Raw genomic sequence first — 22,308 nt, forward strand, 5'->3', positions numbered from 1 at the left:
GGTAAGAGCCACATGTGGCTGTTGAGCATTTGAAATGTGACTGGTGTAATAAGGATCTGAATTTTTATATTTTACTTTATTTTAAAGAATTTAAATGTACATAGCCACATGTAGCTAGTCATCATACTGGACAACTCAGACATAGAGCCTTAAATTATCTCTAAAATTTTTCATTTACAATGCCTGGCATGGAATCAAAAACAACCAGACATATAGGAGGCAAGACTACCTAACCAAAAGCCAAGAGAAACAAACGACTAGAAAGACACTGAGAAAAGGATACATATAATGGAAATGTCAGACACAGACTTTAACATAACTATGCTTAATACGATCAATGAATTAAAAAACAAGATTGGCAATTTCAGTAGAGAACTGGAAAAGTATAAAAAAGGAATAAACAGAAATTATAGAACTGAAAAATAGCTGAAAATGTAAAATTCTGGCATTGTCCAGGAAGTAGTAAAATACTGTTATGCTAGACTTTAATAATTTAAAGATGAGTATTGTAATCTTTAGGAAAACACTAAAAGAATGGTTAAAGAATGTAAACTCACAACACTGGGGAGAAATGGAATAATAAAAAAGAAACAAAACAAGGCAAGAAATAAGAGAAAATGATACATAAAAGAGGAAAAAACAAAAAGGAAATGGTAAGACAAATTAAAACCAAAACAGTAATTTCATTAAATGTAAATGAATACTTCACTAAAAGAATAAGATTATCAGACCACATTTTATAAAGAGAACTCAGTTACATTCTGCTAATGAGAAATACATCTTAAATATATAGATATGGAAAAGTTGGAAGTAAACAGATGGGGAAGACATATCATGCAAATGCTAGACAAAAGAGAGCTTCTGTAGCCCCATCAATATATCAATATCTGACAAAACAGACAAACAGCATGACTAAAGATAGGACATTTCAAAAATAATAAAAGGCTCAATTTATGCTGAAAATATAATAATTTGAAGTATTTTTTGCTCCAAATATATAAATCAAAACTCTAAAAAAAGAAATAAATCCACACAGTGTAAATTTTGACATCTTTCTGATAGAACTAGTAGCCCCCCCAACCCCAAAAATCAGTAAAAATATAGGAGTCTTGAACAAAACCATTAACAAACTTGATCTAACTGACAGATCTTAGAAAAAGCTAAAAAGGAAGGATATGAGTCTCAGCAATTTTTTCCATGAGAACAAACTGAAGGAAAGAGACCATTATTCTTTTAACTACCTACCAATGACTAAATCGGTATTTCTGTTTTTTACTTTTAGCATAGGATTGATCTCTTCAGATAGAGTGAATTCTATACTGGCTCTTCCTTTATTCACCTTACACCCTCATCTGCAATGTCTTTTCTCCCACATGTCAAGGTCAGTCTTAACTGTACATATCCTTTAATATTCAAATTTAAATTTATCTTCTAAGCAGCCTTGCTGATTGTCCCCACTAGTGACAAATAACCTCTTTTTGTGGTCCCATAGCAATTTGTACTCTTTTCTTTACAATACTTATTATGCTTTGAATATATGTATCCATTTTCTTTTCCTTCCTAAGATTATAAAGTCGTTTGGAACTAGCTAGAATTTTATGCCTTGAGTAAGCCTAGCACCTTTCACATAGAAATTATGTAATTTCTCCCTGTTTAACATAACAAATAGGATGTGATGAAAATACTCAATACAGGGTCAAGAGACTTAAACTCTGCCCCAGTTATGGATACCTGTGAGATTTGGCCTCTCTAGGCTTCAGTTTTTCTCATCTATAAAATGAGGATCTCTAAAGTTACTTCTGAATATTACTGAAGGGCCAGTATGGTAAAATGATCACCTGATGTCTTATACCTGAAATCACTAAATTGAAGATAATGTTTGCTTAATTACTAAGTCACAGAATAAAGACTTATGAAGCACCTACAGTAGGCTAAGAACACTGAATAAGAGAGGCTGCCTCTTCAAAAAGCTTATAGTCTAGTCATTAGCTTAGTGAAAGAACTCAACCTATGATTTTTCTTTCCATGCAAAGGTAACCTTAAAATTAAAATACAGATTGTGAAATGTGTAGTCAAGAATTACTTTTACCCAAAGAAAGGTGTGGCTTTGCTCTTGGCTACTGGGAATGATCTCTAGGCCTCTGGAATGTCCTGCCTGATATGTATATCTTTGTTTCCCAGAGGCTTTGGCCACCAGACAATCCAACAATGTGATTTATGATGGGAGCTTTAGGACAAATAATATCAGTTCAACTTCCAGAGGTATTAGTCTAAACCTCCAGGAGGGGCTGGAGACTAAACATCAGCCATGCAGACGGTATGTGATAGAGCCCTAGTAAAAACTCTGGATACCAAAGTTCTAACTGGTTTTCCCTAGTTGGCAATACTATGTAAGTAATGTCATCATACACAGAGACCAGGAGAAGTTAATGTCATGCATGATGCCACAGGAAAACGATGACCAGATGTTCCACGTTTAGACCCACCAGACTCTGTCCTATCTGTCTCTTCCCTTTGCAAATTTTAACCATATCCTTCCCCTGTAATAAGCCATGAGTATAATATCCTTCAGTGAGTTCTGTGAGCCCTTTCAAAGAATTATTGAACCTGAAGGTGATTTTGGGAATCCCCTAAAGTTGCAATTGGTATCAGAAGTGAGAATAGTTTTGTGGAGGACTGTGTCCTCTAAATGTATAGCTGGCTAAACTCATTGTAGGGAACCACATTAAATTCATTTACATAAATGTGATGGGAAAGCTATTCACAAGATCCTTTCCATTGTAAGTGGTTTAATATTAATCACTTATTTTTGCTAAATAATATATATGGCAGGGAGGAAAGAGAGAAAGTAACAAAGTGAGAGAAGATGAAAGCAAAAGGACACTTCATCTAAAGCAGAAGAGTTGCTATATTTCAGTTTCTCAACTTTGGCACCATTGACCTCTTACCATATAACTCTTATGGTGGGGGGTGGGGGGCATCTCTGCCTGCTACCCAATAGATGCCAGTGGCACTCACCCAAGTTGTGACAACCAAAAATATCTCAAGGCCAAAGGTACCTTGAGATAGTTGTGGAGAACTAGAATCACTGCTATATAGTAGTGAACAAGTGGGGAGAAGCAGCTCAAAAAAAGGAATATTAGACATAAAACATTATGGATAGAACTTTCTATTCTTCACTATTTTACTTAGTGCCAACCTTGTTTATTTTCAACTACAAAAAAAGCTTGACAAATTTTATGCACTGCAGAAGGCAGATGCTTTCCACAATATGCTTTCCACGATAAATACAAAAATTTTAACAATACTACTGAAAAAAATCACCCCAGCAATTTATGCATTGGTAGAATGCATAATTAACAGGTTAGTTAACAGAAACTAGAAACTAGAAAACTAGAAAGGTAAATTTTTTTTTTTTTTTTTTTGACAGAGAGAGACACAGAGAGAGAGGAAACACAAGCAGGGGGAGTGGGAGAGGGAGAAGCAGGCTTCCCGCTGAGCAGGGAGCCTGACACAGGGCTTGATCCCAGGACCCTGGGATCATGACCTGAGCCGAAGGCAGATGCTTAACGACTGAGCCACCCAGGCGCCCTGAAAAGTAAATATTTTTTAAGCAATGAGCATTTTAGGTAAATATACCCCAACACTTTACATAATAATATTTGTATTTTCAAGAGTATAAAGAAACTTTTTGATCTAAAATACTTTTAAAACTCACTGGACACACTAAAAGCTACAAAACATTGTAGAAAGAAATTAAAAACACAAATAAATAAAAAGTTATCGCATGCTGAAGGACTGGAAAACTTAATATTGTTAAGATGTTGCTACTACTCAAAGCAATCTACAGATTCAGTGAAATCTCTACCAAAATTCCAATTTCATTTTTTGAAGAAATAGAAAAATTCATCCTAAAATTCATTTGATTACAAAGCTACTATATGTAAACAATATGGTACTGGCATAGACACAAATAGACCAATGGAATAGAAAAAAAAGTGCAGAAAAAACCTTCCTGTGTATGGTCAAATGATCTTCAACAAAGGTGTGAAGAGCACATAATGAGGAAAGGTCAGTCTCTCCAACAAATGGTGCTGGGAAAGCTGGATATCTACTTGCAAAAGAATGAAATTAGAGCCTAATCTTACACAGACACACAAAATATTAACTCCAAGTGGATTAAAGGCCTAAGCATAAAACCTAAAACTAAAACTCCTAGAGGAAGACATAGCAGAAAACTTTCATGACACTGGATGCAGCAATGATTTCTTGGATTTGATATCAAAAGCACAGGCAACAAAGTGAAAACAGAAAAATGGGGCTACATCAAACTTAAAAACTTTTGTGCATCAAGGGCACAATCAACAGAATGAAAAGGCAACCTTTGAGATGGGAGAAAATAACGCAGATCATATATCTGATAAAGGGTTAATATCCAGAATATATAAACACCTATATTTCAACAACAAAAAAAATCAGATAGCCCAAGTAAAAAATGGATAAAGGACTTAAATAGACATACAAATGGCCAATAAACACACAAAAAGATATTCAACATTACTAATCATCAGAGAAATGCAAATCAAAATTACATTAAGAATCATTGTATACCTGTTAAATTGCTACTATCAAAAAATAGAAAGTAAATGTCAGTGAGGTTGTAGAGAAAATGGAACCCTATTACAGTTAATGGGATTGTAAAATGGTGCAACTGCTATGAAATTAACAATGTGGAGGTTCCCCAAAAAATTCAAAACAGAATTACCATGGGATGTAGCAATCTTACTTCTGGGTATACATCCAAAGAACTGAAAACAGGGCTGCATAGAGACATCTGCACACCTATGTTCATAGCAGCACTATTCATAATAGCCAAGAGGTAGGAGTACCCCAAGTATCCATGGAATATAATGTGATACATAGAATGGATTATTAGCCTTAAAAATGAAGGAAATCCTGTCACATCCTACAACACAGATGAACCTTGAAGATATTATGATAAGTGAATTAAGCCAGTCACAAAAAGACAAAAACTGCATAATTGCACTTATATGAGGTACCTAAAGTAGTCAAATTCATAGAGTCAGAAGGCAGAAAGACAGTTGCCAGGAGCTGGAAGGAGACTGAAGTTTTATTTAATAGGTACAGTTTCCCTTTGGGAAAATAAAAAAGTCCTGGAGATCTGTTTCACAAGAATGACAATATATTTAATGTACTGAATCATGAATTTAAAACTGGTTACAATGAGGGGTGATTGGAGAATATGGTAGTGGAGTAGGAGGATGCTAGGCTCACCTCATCCCACAAATACAACTAGGTAACTTTCAAATCATCCTAAATACTCCAGAAATCAATCTGAACACTGCCAGAACAAACTCCACAACTAAAGGTAGAGAAGAGGACACACTGAAGAAAGTAGGAAGTGCAGAGACAGGGTTTAGGCAGAAACATGGCTGCAGCAGTGGGAAGGAGCTGCGGTGGTGGGGAAGGGTGAGAGACAGACTAACAGAAGAGAACACAAGGAAAACCAATTCCCATAGAAGTTGGCTTGGAAAGCTAAATGGGCCAAATTCCATGGATTCTGGTAAGTAGTGGGACTTAAAGCCTGGAGTTTTAAAGATTAGCAGGTGTGGCCAGGATAGAGCCTGGAGGGCATTGCACTACTCTTGGAGAGAAGGCAGATAAACAACCTGTGGACGCAAGGCATGGAAACCGTGATGTGAAGCGTGCCTGGGGCACACAGTGGGGAGGTTATTTGCTCAAGTCAGAGGGCGTCTCAGAGAGAGTGTTCATGGAGAGACCCTGCCAAGAACAAGTAAATTGGCTGTTGCCATTTCCCTCCCTTGCCCTTCAGCGTAAGCATAGGACCACCTGTAGGAACCAGCACAGTGCAGACATTTGCTACCTAACTTGCTTACACCAAGCCCCATCCTCCATACTCCAGTGAAAACGCACTTTGCAGTCAGGATTGCCTAAGGCCCAGTACTACACACCCCTTCCCCCAGAAGACCAGCCCCAACCTCTACCAACACTGCGCCTCCCCAAGAGGGAATTTTGCAGACTCTCAGTTCCAGTGGCAGTGGTGACAGGTCTTATTTCACAAACAGGTCGGGGCACACCTCATTAAAATTTGCCACATTCAGACCAGGGACCACAAACTGTCCACAGCAGGCAAAGAGAGCCTCTGCAGATGACTGGCCTGAAGGATAAAGCAGCCAGGACACAGCAGCAAGTGCCCATAGTACACACAGGAGACACTCCTGGAAGTGTGAGGCCCTGGGGCACAGGGACACTACACAGCAGGGCACTACAGGACCTCTTCTATATAAGGCCACTACCCTCAAGAACAGGAGACACAGCTGACTTTCCTAACACAGAGAAACAAGCACAGAGACTTAGACTGAATGAGAAGACAGAATGAAAGAACAGAGGACAAGGCCACGGCAGGAGATCTAAGCAAAACAGATATAAGTAACAGGCCTGATAGAGAATTTAAAGTAGTGATCATAAAGATGTTCACTGGACTTGAGGAAAGAGTGAAAGACATGAATGAGACCCTTAATACAGATATAAGGTATAACATAGCAGAGGTAAAAGTACAATAAATGAAATAATGAGAAACATGCATGGTGGAAGGAACAACAGGCTGGAAGAAGCAGAAGAACAAATTAATGACCTAGAAGACAGAGTAGTGGAGAGTAATCAAGCTGAACAAAAGGGAGAAAAAAAGAATTATGTAAAACGAGAACAGACTTAGGGAACTCAGAAATGTTAAAGGGGATTCTTTGAGTGGAAAGGAAAGACCAAAAGTGACAGTAAGAAAGTAGGAAACACAAAAGCAGTAAAAATGAGTATTTTATAAAAAAAATCAGTCAAGGAACTCAAAATAAAAGGATGTAAAATATGACATCTAAAGTGTGCGGAGAACAGGAGTGAAGAATGGGTTCAAACTCAAAACGACATCAACATCTTTAATATAGATGGCTATATGCTGAAGATGCTATTTTCCAACCTAATGGTAACCACAAATCAAAAACTAATAAATATGGAAAGAATAAAGAGAAAGAAATCCAAATATATCACTAAAGAAAACCAGCAAACCATAAAACAGGAAAGACAAAAAAAAGGATCAGAGAAAAATCTTCAGACACAACCACAAAACAGCTAATAAAATAGAAATAAATACATATCTATCAATAATTACTTTTAATGTAAATGGACTTAACATTCCAATCAAAAGACATAGGGTAACAAAATGGATTAAAAAACATGGCCCATCTATATGCTGCCTATGAGAGACTTATTTTAGACCTAAAGCCACCTGCAGATTGAAAGTGAGGGGACAGAGAAATATTTTTTATACAAAGGATGTCAAAAGAAAGCCAAAGTAGCGGGACACCTGGGTGGCTCAGTTGGTTAAGCGGCTGCCTTTGGCTGAGGTCCTGGGATTGAGCCCTGCATCAGGCTCCCTGCTCAGCGGGAAGCCTGTTTCTCCCTCTCCCTCTGCCTGCCTCTCTGCCTACTTGTGCTCTCTATCTCTCTGTCAAATAAATAGAAATCTTTAAAAAAAAAAAAAAAGAAAGCCAGAGTAGCAACACTTACATTAGACAAACTAGATTTTTTTTTTAATTTTTTTTTATTTATTTATTCATGAAAGTCAGAGAGAGAGAGAGAGGGGCAGAGGCAGAGGGAGAGAAGCAAGCTCCCCGCCTAGCAGGGAGCCCGATGTGGGACTCGATCCCAGGACCCTGGGATCATGACCTGAGCCAAAGGCAGACGCTTAACCATCTGAGCCACCAGGCGCCCCGACAAACTAGATTTTAAAACAAAGACTGTAACAAAAGACAAAGGAGGACACTATATAATAATAAAGGGGACAATCCAACAAGAAGATATAACAATTATAAATATTTCTGCACCCAACATGGGAGCACCCAAATACATAAAACAATGACAAACACAAAGTAACGAATTGATAATAATACAGTAACAGTAGGGGACCATAACACCCCACTTACATCAATGGACAGATCATCTAAACAGAAAATCAACAAGGAAACAATAGCTTTTCATGACATGTTGGAACAGATGGATTTAACATATATATTTAGAACAATCCATCCTGAAACAGCAGAATACACATTCTTTTCAAGTGCACACAGAACATTCTTCAAAACAGATCACATATTAGGCCACAAAACAGGCCTCAATCAATTCAAGAAGACTGAAGTCATACCATGTGCCTTTTCTGACCACAGTGCTGTGAATCTAGAAGTCAACAAGAAAAACTCTGGAAAGACCACAATACGTGGAGGTTAAATACCATGCTACTAAACAGTGAATGGGTCAAACAGGACATAAAAGAATAAAAAAGTACATACAAACAAATGAAAATGAAAACACAAGAGTCCAAAACCTTTGGGATACAGCAAAAGTGGTTCTAAGACAGAAATATATAGCAATAAAGGCCTACCTCAAGAAGCGAGAGAAAAATCTCAAATAAACCACCTATCCTTACACTGAAAGGAGCTAGAAAAAGAACAATAAACAAAGGATAAACCAGGAGAAGGAAGGAAATAATAAAGATCAGAGCATAAATAAATGACATAGAAACTAAAAAAATAACAGAACAGATCAATGAAGCCATTGTTGGTTCTTTGAAAAAATTAATAAAATTGATAAACCTCTAGCCAGGCTTATCAAGAAAAAAAAAGAAAGGACTCAAATCAATCAAGTCACAAATGAGAGGAGAAATAACAATCAACACCACAGAAATACAGTTATATGAGAATATTATGAAAAACTATATAGCAACAAATTGGACAACCTAGAAGAAATGGATAAATTCCTAAAAACATATAAGTTACCAAAACTGAAACAGGAATAAACAGAAAATTTGAAGAGACCAATAGCCACCCAAGAAATTGAATTAGTAATCCAAAAACTTCCTACGAATAAAACTCCAGGACCAGATGACTTCCCAGGCAAATTCTACCAAACATGTAAAGCTCAAACTATTCCAAAAAATGGAAAAGGAAGGAAAACTTCCAAATTCATTCTACAGGTCAGCATTATCCTGATACCAAAACCAGATAAAGGCAACACTAACAAAGAGAACTACAGGCCAATATCTCTGAGGAACACAGATGCAAAAGTTCTCAACAAAATACTAGCAGACTGAATCCAATAATACATTAAAAATACCATTCACCACGATTAAGTGGGATTTATTCCTGGATTGCAAGGATGGTTCAATATTTCAAATCAATCAATGTGATACACTACATTAATAAGAGAAAGGATAAAAATCATGTGACCATTTTAATAGATGCAAAAAAGCATTTGACAAAATAAACCATCCATTCCTGATAAAAAAATCCTCAACAGAGTATGTTTAGAGGAAACATACCTCAACATAATAAAGGCCATACATGAAAAACACACTGCTAACAACATCCTAAATCGGGAGAAACTGAGAGCTTTTCATCTATAGTCAGGAATAAGACAGGGATGTCCACTCTCACAACTTTTATTAAGCATGTACTGGAAGTCTTATCCACAGCAAACACAAAACAAAAAGAAATAAAAGTCATCCAAATTAGCAAGGAAGAAGTAAAACTTTCACTATTTGAAGATTACATGATATTCTACATAGAAAACCCAAAAGACTCCACCAAAACACTGGTAAAACTGATAAAGTCAACAGTCACAAGACACAAAATCAACATACAGAAATTTGTTGTGTTTTTATAATGAAGCAGCAAAAAGAGAAATTAAGGAATCAATTCCATTTACAATCCCACCAAAAATAATAAGATAACTAGGAATGAACCTAACCAAAGTGGTGAAAGACCTGTACTCTGAAAACTATCAAACACTGATGAAAGAAACTGAAGAGGATACAAAGAAATTGAAAGATAGTCCATGCTAATTGATTAGAGGAACAAATATCATTAAAATGTTGGTACTACCCAAAGCAATCTATACATTTAATGCAATCCCTATCAAACCCAACAGCATTTTTCACAGAACAAGAACAAACAATCCCAAAATTTGTATGGAAGCACAAAAGAGCCCAAATAGCCAAAGCAATCTTGGAAAAGTAAAGCAAAGGTGGAGGCATCACAATTCCAGACTTCAAGGTATGTTACAGAGCTGTAGTAAGCAAAACAGTATGGTCCTGGCACAAAAACAGACATGTATATCAATGGAACAGAAAAGAAAACCCAGAAATGAGCTCACAACTATATGGTCAATTAATCTTCAACAAAGCAGGAAAAGAATATCTAATGGGAAAAAGATTGTCTCTTCAATAAATGGTGCTGGGAAAACTGGACAGCCACATGCAAAAGAATGAAACTGTACCATTCTCTTACACCATACACAAAATAAACTCAAAATGGATTAAGAACCTAAATTTGAGATCTATAACCACAGAAGTCCTTGAAGAAAGCACAAGAAGTAATTTCTCTGGCATTGGCCACAGCAACTTTTTCCTAGATAGGTCCCAAGGCAAGGGAAATTAAAGCAAAAATAAACTACTGGGACTACATCAAAATAAAAAGCTTCTGCATGGCAAAGGAAACAATCTAGAAAACTAAAAGTCAACCTGTGGAAGGGGAGAAGATATTTGCAAATGACCTATCCAATAAAGGGTTACTATCCAAAATATATAAAGAACTTATAAAACTCAACACCCAAAAAACAAATAATCCAGTTAAAAAACAGACAGATGACATGAACAGACATTTCTCCAAAGAAGACATCCAGATGGCCAACAGACACGTGAAAAGATGATCATCATCGCTTACCATGAGGGAATGCAAATCAAAACTACAATTAACTACCACCTCACCCCTGTCAGAGTGGCTAAAATCAACAATACAAGAAACAACAGGTGTTGGTGAGGATGTGGAGAAAAAGAGACACCCTTGCACTGTTAGTGGGAATGCAAACTGGTACAACCACTGTGGAAAACAGTATGAAGGTTTCTCAAAAAGTTAGAAAACTACCCTATGATCCAGCAATTGCACTACTGAGTATTTACCCAAAAAATACAAAAACACTGCTTCAAAGGGATTCATGCACCCATATGTTTACAATAGCATCATTTTCAATAGCCAAATTATGGAAGCAGCCCAAGTGTCCATCGACTGATGAATGGATAAAGAAGAGGTGGTATATATATAAAATGGAAAACTATTCATCCATAAAAAGGAATGAAATCTTGCCATTTGCAAGGAAATGGATGGAGCTAGGGAGTATAAAGCTAAGCAAAATAAGATAGAGAAAGACAAATGTCATTTGATTTCACTCATATGTGGAATTTATGAAACAAAACAAATGAGCAAAGGGAAAAAAAGAAAGACAAATCAAGAAACAGACTCTTAACTATAGAGAACAAACTGATGGGTACCAGAGGAGAGGTGGGTGGAGGGATGGGTGAAATAGGTGTTTGGGATTAAGGAGGGCACTTGTTGTGATGAGCACCAGGTGATATATGGAATTGTTGATTCACTATATGCTACAACTGAAACTAATATAACACTGTATTAACAACTAGAATTAAAAAATAAAATGAAAAGTGGCTAAGATGGCAAATTTTATGTTTTTTTACCACAACAACAAAAACAATTCACTTACTGGAGGTCTTCTGCCATGACTAGTTCTCACTGCTTGCTGAAAAGCTGTGTCATTCTCTAATTCCTAAAATGAAAAGGCAAATTTAACATTCAATATGAAGGAAGAATTTAAAAAAATAAGTTTAATGTCTTCTGTTTGGTATTCATGATCCTCTATAATTCATCTTACCCATCTGTTGGTATCTAGGTAGTGGCTCAAGGACTCCTGTCCTCAAAGCTCCCCCGTCACGCTACCCAAATGTCAAGCTTCCTTTCTTGTCTAGGAAGAGGAGTACTGGTAATGTCAGTCAACTGTGAGGTATTTTATTGGCCATGTTTAAATGCGTGGTATCATTATGCCTGGTTAAAAGATCAAGGACACAAGAATATGGCCTTTCTTCTTCCTTCTTCCAAACAGCAAGAGCAGTAAGAGCAGGGAAACACATCTCTTTCTCACCCTCTCTCTCTCTCTTTTTTTTTTTAAGACTTTATTTATTTATTTGAGAAAGAGAGACAGAGAGGGACAGAGAGAGCACAAGCAGGGGGAGAGGCAGGCTCCCTGCTGAGCAAGGAGCCCGATATGGGGCTCGATCCCAGAACCTGGAGATCATGACCTAAGCCAAAGGCAGACGCTTAACCACCTGAGCCACCCAGGCTCCCCCTCCCTCTCTTTCTCTCTGTCCTCTCTCCCTCCCTTCTCTTCTTCCATATGCTGGGACCATGGTTACTAGCCCCATCCTGAAAAAGCCTTAGGACATTTCATTTCACTGGAGAAGTCAAGTCTGGAATTCAGGCTGGAGCTGAGCAAACAGAAGGCTCCACAGGGTCCAACCTGCTGTCCCATTTGGGGCCAAAGCCTCAGTTGAAATAAAATGTTATTGTGCTTTGCTGATTCCTGCATGTACTCAGATTCTTCCTCAGAAAAGGTGAGGAAAGTAGTATTAGTCAAGAGCAAGATACAAATGTTCCTGGGTTTCCAGGACAAATGCCATTTTTAGACTCTCTCAAAAACACCCAGTCTTGCCAACCACCAACCTTCTAACCAGCCTTTATTTCCTACTCCTTCACCAACGCAAACTCTGGCTCTAACCCTTCATACAGACGTTAGGGCAACTGTCAGATTTGCCTCTGATTTATTTCAGTCTACTTTCCACAAAAATGTACTTGCTGATTGTCAAAAAAAAAAAATTAAAAAAGAGTCACTATCAATTAACTTTTAAAACCTCTGCAAACAATTAAAGTAAAATGTTTATATAACCAGGATGTTAATAAAATGCACTTTTAAAAAAAAGATTTTATTTGACAGAGAGAGAGAGAGCACAAGCAGGGGGGGAGCGGCAGGCAGAGGGAGAGGGAGAAGCAGGCTTCCCAATGAGCAGGGAGCCCGATATGGGGCTCGATCCCAGGACCTTGGTATCATGACCTAAGCCAAAGGCAGACGCTTAATGACTGAGCCACCCAGGAGCCCCTAAAATGCACTTTAAATGTGATTTTATTATGTCCAAGCATTCTTTAATTTTTACCTTAAAATAATCTTTATAACCTTCCATGTCAACTACAGAAAATTAGTAAGTACACAATCCTCGGTTAGTTATGGAAACTAGGCAACTTTCATATGAAGTACAAAGCCAAAGGCAACCTTCAGCATAATTAATTATACTACTTTGGCAGATCCCTTAGGAAAAGGAAGTCTAGTATTCCTAAACGATAAATAAAATTTTATTTAATCAACTCAGTGAATCCTAACTAAATGACAAACTAAAAATTGTCAACAAACTCTCCAATTACAAATACCAAACTAACACAACTTTTGTAATTTTTCTTTGTTCGTGATTTTATTAGCAATCTGCATAATTTATGAATATCTTAGAAAATGTTTCAATTAATTCATTTATATATGAAACTTGTTATTATTCCAACTAATTAAGACATAAAACTGTGGGTAAACCAAACGTCATTTTTATTTTACTATTTAATTTATTTTTATGTCTGGCATTCTGAATATTCTCTTTGAATTAAACAATGAAGCCACACTGTGATGGCCTGAGAAGTTAGAAAATTTCTCTGGTGCTTTAAAACTGATCATATTCATTATCTATTAATTCTACTTCTGGAACTCTAGCCAAGGAAATGCTTGCTCAAAATACAGAAAATCATTTATGCATAAAATTGTTCACTGCATAGTTGTTATTTACAACAGCAGAAAACTGGAAATAAATATCCTATGATCTGAAAATAGTTCTAATCATCTATACATATTCAGTAAAATGCAGCAATTAAAGTTATACAGTTGACCTTGAACAACACAGGTTTGAACTGTGTGGGTCTACTTACATGTGGATTTTTTTCCCAGTGAATATACTGGGGGGCGCTGGGTGGCTCAGTAGTTAAGCGTCTGCCTTCGGCCCAGGTTATGATCCCAGGGTCCTGGGACTGAGCCCCACATTCGGCTCCCTGGTCCGTGGGAAGCCTGCTTCTCCCTCTCCCATTCCCCCTGCTTCTCCCTTTCCCACTCTCCCACTTATAATTCTTTTTTTTTTTTTTTTTTAAGATTTTATTTATTTATTCATGAGAAACAGAGAGAGAGAGAGAGGCAGAGGGAGAAGCAGGCTCCCAAGGATCAGGGAGCCCGATGTGGGACTCAATCCCAGGACCCTGGGATCATGACCTGAGCCGAAGGCAGACACTTAATGACTGAGCCACCCAGGCGCCCCGATGCTTAACGACTGAGCCACCCAGGCGCCCCGTGTTTTAATATGTTTTTAAAAAGGAATCTATATAATCATATCTATGTGTATACACAGTGTACACAAGGAAGGAAACACTTGTGTGTATTAAAAGACAGGAATACAGCAAAATGTCAAGTGATCAATTATATTAATCTATAGGTGATCTTTGGGTGACAGGATTTACATCATTTTATTTTTCTCCAAACTTCTGTATTTTGGATTTTCTACAAATGATTATATCTCTTAGATTTTTATTTCCTATAGAGTAAGTGAATGGTTTCTATTTTCTTTGTTTTCTTTCCAGCCCTCACATTTACAGACTACCATTTTTCTCCAGAGGAAAAAACAACTGAAAAATTACTAGAAGCAATATAAAAAACTCTAGAATAAGATTTCCTAAATTCATATAAAGTCCTATAAATGTTAGTATTTGATTATTATATACTAGCAAAAAAATTAACAACCATATCCTTCACCCTTACTTTTTTCACACACTATTTCAAGGTAACTTTATAAAAAAAAGTTTTGTTTTGTTTTGTTTTACAGTTTGGAAACTCTCTCACAATGATATAAAGATTTAAAATATTCAAATATTTTTTTAAAAATTCAAATATTTGTCTTAATAACAATTTCATCTTTAGTTTAAGTAGATATAGATGATATAAATGGATGATAAATGATACCATTTTATCCAAAAATATATAGAGATACACATAAGTTTACATAGGGAAATGTCTGGTGAGATAAGCATTATATGTTAACATTTATTTCTGGATGGTGACTGTTTCTGTGATTTTAATTTTCTTTACACGTATTTCTATTTCCTAAGTTTTCTATAAAATACTCATATAATTTAATTAAAAGAAAAAAATTGCTATATGACATTTCAAATTTATAGCATTTAAAAAAAAACTGGTTTTAGATACCTCGAGTGACTTAAATCTTTCTACTTACACATTCAGATACCTAGTGTTGGAAAATACAAGTATATAATTGATCCTAATTTGTTTATATAACCTTTCTCATGATTTTCCCTTTTGCTGAAATTAGTATTATTAGAAGTTAGTACAAAGCCTAACACTTTTCTAGGCTTTTAACCAGTTTATTTGATCTAAAGCATAATAAACAGAACAGTCAAATCCAAAGTTTTCATGAACCAGCTGGTTAGCAAAGACCAACATAAAAAACTAGATTTTTTTTACCTCAGTATCATAGGTTGGATTGTAGTCATTATAACCAGAATAAAGATCATCTTCATCTGTCTCTGGGGCCAGGTGTACATTTTGCATCATTTGTACCTATGAAAAATTGGCAGTGTAAATATGTTCTTGGTATATGAAATAATTCTTAATTGAAATAAAATATAACTACTTAACAACCTTTCTGGTCAAATTTACTGCTACATATTTTTATGACTTAAAATTTTTTCACATCAAATTCTCAAAACTAGGTGTCAAAACACTCATTCATTGCTCTCATTTCAAATTTATTCCGCACCTATTACATTAAAAGGACAGTGACAGGCACTCGAGAGAAGTACAGTTGGTTGCCCTTATTTTCAAAGAGCTTAGTATCAAATGCAGAAGAACATATGTCAATTGTAATGCGATGCAGAAACTACTACACACCCACTACAATGGTTAAATTTAAAAAACCAACAACACAAAAGGTCAGCAAGAATATGGAGTAATCTAAATAGTCATACACTGTTATTGGGGGTGTAATATGGTACAATTTTGGAAAAAAAGTCTGGCAGTTTCATAAAATTAACATTTATTTCTTATGACCCAGCAACACCACTCCAAGTATTTACCTGAGAGAAATGAAAACACTGGTCCACAAAAGTATTTTATAAGAATGTTCACAGGAGCTTTATTCTTTACAGCCAAAAACTAGAAGCAGACCAGATGCCTATCAACACAATGGATAAGCAAATGTGGCATATTTATGCAACCAAGTATTATTCAGCAATAAAAAATAATGCACTGCTGACACATATAATATGGAAGAATTATGTTGAGGGAAATAAGCCTCACAAAACTGTACCTTATGTGTCATTTCATTCATTTAAAAATCTAGGACAGGCAAAACTATTGTGGAAAACAATCGCAACAGTGGTTGCTTTTTAGGCATTGGGACTGGAGACTGAATGGAAAAGTGCATGATTATAGAATTTTCTAGGGTGATAAATATTCTATATCCTGACAGGGGTTTGGGTTATACTGGTATACGCACTTGTAAAAACTCAACAAATGCATACTTGCAATTTTTCTTTTCATTGTACATTTTTTCTTGAAAGAAAAAACTGTAAATAAATAGCAAACTATAATTATTATGCATTTAAGGGAAAGCTTAATATCTGTAATTTAGTTTGATGTGCATAAAAATAATATGGATAAATGAATAGGTTTGTGATAAAGCAAGTACAGAAAAATGTTAATGGTAGAATCTGTCGCAGGTATGACGTTCACTATAAAATTCTTAAAGCTTTACTGTACATTTGAAAATTTCCATAATAAAATGTTGAAGAAAAAGTGCAAGAAAGAATAAAACAGATGTCAGAGAAAAATATAATTACGGTATACATATACTGTAAGTAAATGCAGTAATTACTAGAGAATTCGGGAAGAATTCTCGGACAAGTAATCATTCAAATTGAAAAATATTTTAGGCAATTTGGGGGAGGAGGCAGGCTAGCTACCCAAGAAATGCAGTATTGAACTACTTTATCTTAAAATACATACTTTCTTTAAAGTTTGTACAATGTTAACTGTGCCAGTAAATTCTGACAAAAATTTCAGCTTAATCTTATTGCTCAGTATAATGCCAAACCTATGTGGCTACTTGTAACCTTTAAAAAAATTTTTTACGTGAAATATAAAATTACTAATTTTTTATATAATTCACATATACATAAAATTTACCTTTTTAAGGTGTACAATTCAGTGGTTTTTAGTATACTCACAAGGTTGTGCAACCACCACCACTATCTAATTCCAGAACATTTTCATCAACCCATAAAGAAATCTGAGACCCTTTTAGCAGTTACTCTTCATTTCTCCCTCCACCTAGCCTATGGCACTAATCTACTTTGTCTCCATGAATTTGCCAATTCTGGACATTTTATATGGAATCATCAAATATGTAGCCTTTAATGTCTGGCTTCTTTCACTTAGCATAATGTTTTCAAGGTTCATCTATGTTGTAGCACGCATCAGTACTTCATTCCTTTTTTTTTTTTTTTTAAGATTTTTTTATTTATTTGACAGAGAGATACATAGCGAGAGGGGAACACAAGCAGGGGAGTGGGAGAGGGAGAAGCAGGCTTCCCGCCGAGCAGGGAGCCCGATGTGGGGCTCGATCCCAGGACCCTGGGATCAGGACCTGAGCCGAAGGCAGACGCTTAACAACTGAGCCACCCAGGCGCCCCAGTACTTCATTACTGTTTATGGTTGAATATTTTATCTATTAGTTAAAGGACATTTGGATTGTTTCACTTTACGGTTATTATGAATAATACTGCTATGAACATTTGTGTGCATTTAGTGTGGACCTAAATTTTTTTTTTTTTTTAAGATTTTATTTATTTGACAGAGAGACACAGCGAGAGAGGGAACACAAGCAGAGGGAGTGGGAGAGGGAGAAGCAGGCTTCCCGCTGAGCAGGGAGCCCGATGCGGGGCTCGATCCCAGGACTCTGGGATCATGACCTGAGCCGAAGGCAGCCGCTTAACGACTGAGCCACCCAGGCGCCCCGGACCTAAATTTTCAATTCTATTGAGTGTATACCTAGGAATGGCATTGTTGGGGCATATGGCAACTCTACATTTAATTCTTGGAAAAGCTGCTAGACTCCAAAGTGGCTGCACATTTTACATTCCACCAGCAATGTGTGAAGATTCCAATTTCTCCATGACCTAGCCAACACTTGTTATTGCCCCTCTTTTTGATTATTGCCATTCTAATGGGTATATAATGGTATCTTTGTGGTTTTGATTTGCATTTCCTTGATGACTAATGATGCTGAGTATCTTTTCGTGTACTTATTGACCATCGTATATCTCTTTGGAGAAATGTCTGCTCAGATGCTTTGCCCATTTTTAAAAATTAGGTTATTTGTCTTATCTGAGTTATAAAAATCCTTTATACATTCTGAATACTAGACCTTATCAGATTGATTTGCATATATTTTTATCCCATCCTATGCGCTGCCCTTTCATTTTCTCAATAATACCCCTTGAGATGTCCTTTGAATTTTGATCATATACAATTTCTCCATTTTTTTCCTTGGTTGCTTGTGCTTTTAGTGTCACATCTAAAAAAAAAAAAAAAAATCACTGCCTAATCCCAGATCAAGAAGATTTACACCTGTTTTCTTTTAAGAGCTTTACAGTTTTAGCTCTTACACTTAGGTCTTTTGAGTTAATATTTCATTACTTTTTAGAGATGAAAACTATGAGAGAAAATGTCAATCAGATAGAAATGTTCACTTCAAACACCACCAAAAGTATTAAAAGTCACCAGGATACAAACTCCCAGTTATAAAATAAATGTCATGAGGGTGTAAATTACAGCATAGAGACCATAGTCATAATACTGTAATAACTTTGGTGACAGATGGTAACTAGATTTATTGTGATCATTCTGTAATGTATATAAATTTCAAATCACTATGTTGCACAGCTCAAACTAACGTAATATGTCAACTATACTTCAAGAAATAAAAATTTGAAAAATAAAAGTCACTGGTATAAGATAAAGAAAGTATTTTAACTTAAAAGCTTTAGCTCAGAGAATGCTATACCAGTGGTTCTCAAACTTTAGCATGCCTGAGAAACTGAAGGGCTTATTAAAATAGATTGTTACTCCCCCACCAGCAGAGTTTGTGATTCATTAAATCCTGGGTGGGAGTCATCATCACCCCCTCTATTCCTTTACAGTATGCATTTCATACAGTGTGCTGGTCTGAGAAGAACCACACTTTGAGAACTTTCTAATTATGAGCCCCATTTCGGTCAGTTCAACTTACATGCATGTTATGAAAAAAAAGCAACCTTTAGAACTAGATATCCTTCTTGCTGGGTCGCAACCACAATGAAATTAGCTTACATCTGAGACTATTGCTGAACAGACATCGACTGAGCAAATTAATCTTAGAGATGCAGAAAACGAGGCCAGGAAAAGTGAAGTATGGGTGACAGAGCAAATACTACAACTTCGGTTCTCTGGATTCCCCAAGGTTTCAAAAGCAGTTCATACACATAACAACCCATTCGTGTTGCAACGATCTGGGGATGACACTAATATAAATTAAGTGCCAGTAACACCTTTTTTAAAAATGGAAAAGGTTTTTTTTTTTTTATGATACTCTCCCACTAGTCAGTGGGATAGTTGGACAGTTTACATCCAAGATGCCTCAAAAGGTCACAAGCAGAAAAGGAAAGTGGGATTTTAGCCCTCAAAAGAATCCTGGAAAAACAATACGTCAAGTCTTTGGAATTTTGTTTCATCTTTTTGAGGCTGAGTACAGGTTTATGCCTTCTGTTGTGTTCTCTCATATTTCATGAATTAAACGTTTTATTAGAAAATTTCAGAAGTTTTACATAACACACAAAAATAAAGGTGACTGTTCAGTGTATCTGCTATGAAATGCAAGAGCTGGTGGAGACGTCTAAGCTGGGTTCGAATTTCCCGGCTGCAGTGTTAACGATTTGGGACAGCCATCCGGTGCGGAGCAGCACTGCCCAGCCCTGCTTAGAGGAGTTAACACAAACTCGCCGACTACGGGGATCAACGTTTGCGAACCAACGCCCGCGTTTCAGGGTGGACAGACGTGGGGCCTGCAGGCCGCGGCCAGCCCCAGGCGGGACGGAAGGAAGCGCCGGTGGGCAGGTGGAGCCCCTCCGCAAACCAAACCCCCGCCCCGCGCGGCGCCCCGAGGACCCGCGCGGGGCCGTGCCGCCAGGGGCCCGGCCTCGGGACGGCCCCCCGCCGCGGGCCCTGCGCCTCGCCGCCCGCGCCGGCCCGAGGCGCTCCTCGCCCCCGGGCCCTTCTCCTACCTCGCGGCGAGGGGGAGCAGGGAGAGCGCGGGTCTAGCGGGGTACGACGCGGCTTTCTCGAGAAATCTGCGAAAAGCCCGTGGAGGCCAGAGCGCGGCGCCCAAGCCGTTGCCACGCGCGGAATCCAAGGAAGCGGCTCCCACAGTGCTCCGCGCCAGAGCGCGGGGGGGTGGGGGGAGAAAGTGGGGGTGGGGCGGGAGAGGAGTGCGGCCGGGCGGGGGCGTGGCCGGGCGGCGCGGGCCCGGAGCTGGACCCGAGTGGAGGCGGGGACGGCTTGTGTGTGGCCGGAGCACGGTAGGGGTACCCAGTGCGCGGCCTCTATTTGGAGTGCGAAGGAAAGAAACCCGACGGTTTATAAATCCTGATGAAATCAGCCAGGAGGATTACCCGGGGATGGTACTAGGTTACTATAAAGTACCTCCTGTAGCCATCACACTGATGTGAGCCTGCAAGCCCGAGATTCGTGTAATCATTGACTCCCTTTGGTCACCCTGTAGAGTTGCTCAGATGAGATGCCTGTCTCGCAGGCACCGGCTCCCTTCTTCCCTCCTTCCTCGTGTCTAGGTGTTCCCACAGCACCCTGTGTACGCCTTATCCAAGCACTTCATGTATTCTCGTCTGGTGAGTGTCTTAAAGGGCAGGAACTGAAACTTTGTATCCCAAGCAGCTAGAACCAGGTTCATACTAAAAATAAATGCACAGTATGAATGAGAAATTCATAATTGTTTAATATCATTGAAGTTTGTTTTAGATTTTGAAGATTAATGGGAGTCATGCAGGGTAAGTCTAGACACCAATAATTAACGAGTTTCAAACATTAAGTACATGTTGGGAGACATATTTTTAATATATTATATGTATGTCAATATAGTGTTTTAATTATCATTATTCACAAGGTTATCTTGAGGAAAAATGAGGGGGAACAATTTTTTATGAATCTCTGGACTATTGTGTTTAATTTAATGAGTCAGCTGAACTAGTCCATAGTACTTAGTTTTTTTTGTAAAACACTGGTACAGATGTTGCTGTGAGGATTTTTAAAGACACAATTAACAATTAAAACAGTAGACTTTGAGGGGCGCCTGGGTGGCCCAGTCGTTAAGCATCTACCTTTGGCTCAGGTCATGATCCCAGGGACCTGGGATTGAGCCCCGCATTGGGCTCTCTGCTTGGTGGGAAGCCTGCTTCTCCCTCTCCCACTCCCCATGCTTGTGTTCTCTCTCTTGCTGTCTTTGTCTCTGTCAAATAAATAAAATCTTTACAAAAAAAAACCCAGTAGACTTTGAGTACAGCAGATTACCCTCCATCATGTAGGTGGGCCTCATCCAATCAGTTAAAAGACTTATGAGAAAAGACTGATGTCCCTGGAGGAGGAGAGAATTCTGCCTCCAGGCTGCCTTCAGACCCCAGCTGCCACATCAGCCCTTCCCTAGGTCCCCAGCCTGTGGTCCTGCCCTGCAGATTTTGGATTTGGCAGTCCCACAACTGCAGGAGCCAATTCCTTAAAATAAATCTTAATATATGCATTCTTTTGGTTCTCTTTCCGTGGAGAACTCTGACCAATAGAACTATTTCTTCAAGGATGTTTGTATAGGGAACAGTTTGGACCATTGAGATGGTTGTCTTCCTCCGGTGCAAAAGGCAGGTTTGTTGCTATCCAGTATATTAAAGATAGTATCTCCCTCTGAGGCAAAGCTTGGGCACTTTGGCCTACAGTCCATTATAAAAGATTAAAGTTTCCTAAGTTCAGGGTTCCTCAGCTGTGACCCAAACCCATTGCATGTGCAGCATCCACCTGGCCTACTATCATGGGACTTGGGGAGGCAAGGAGAACTGAAAGGAATATGAAGCTCAGGCTGCTTGCTGTGCTGTGAAGAATAAAGTCCTTTGGTTCGGGTAC

The 22,308-nt window shown here is 37.9% G+C and overlaps 1 protein-coding gene across 3 annotated transcripts in view; it reads right to left on the bottom strand.

Annotated features, from left to right (window-relative positions):
• The window catches only part of IFT88 (intraflagellar transport 88), a 156,574-nt gene extending 136,037 nt beyond the window's left edge, over positions 1-20,537 (bottom strand). For all 3 annotated transcript variants that reach the window (XM_035003737.1, XM_035003738.1, XM_035003735.1), the window contains exons 1-3: positions 20,409-20,537; positions 15,553-15,648; positions 11,644-11,706 (exon numbers count right to left, since the gene is read on the bottom strand). In XM_035003737.1, coding sequence (XP_034859628.1) covers positions 11,644-11,706; positions 15,553-15,642 — 153 coding nt within the window. In that variant the 5' untranslated portion in view covers positions 15,643-15,648; positions 20,409-20,537. The remainder of the gene's footprint in view (positions 1-11,643; positions 11,707-15,552; positions 15,649-20,408) is intronic.
• Between the last annotated feature and the right edge of the window lie 1,771 nt (positions 20,538-22,308).

This window comes from Mirounga leonina, unplaced genomic scaffold, assembly GCF_011800145.1.
Source record: "Mirounga leonina isolate KUSES-001 unplaced genomic scaffold, KU_Mleo_1.0 Mir_127, whole genome shotgun sequence".
Lineage (NCBI taxonomy): Eukaryota > Metazoa > Chordata > Mammalia > Carnivora > Phocidae > Mirounga > Mirounga leonina.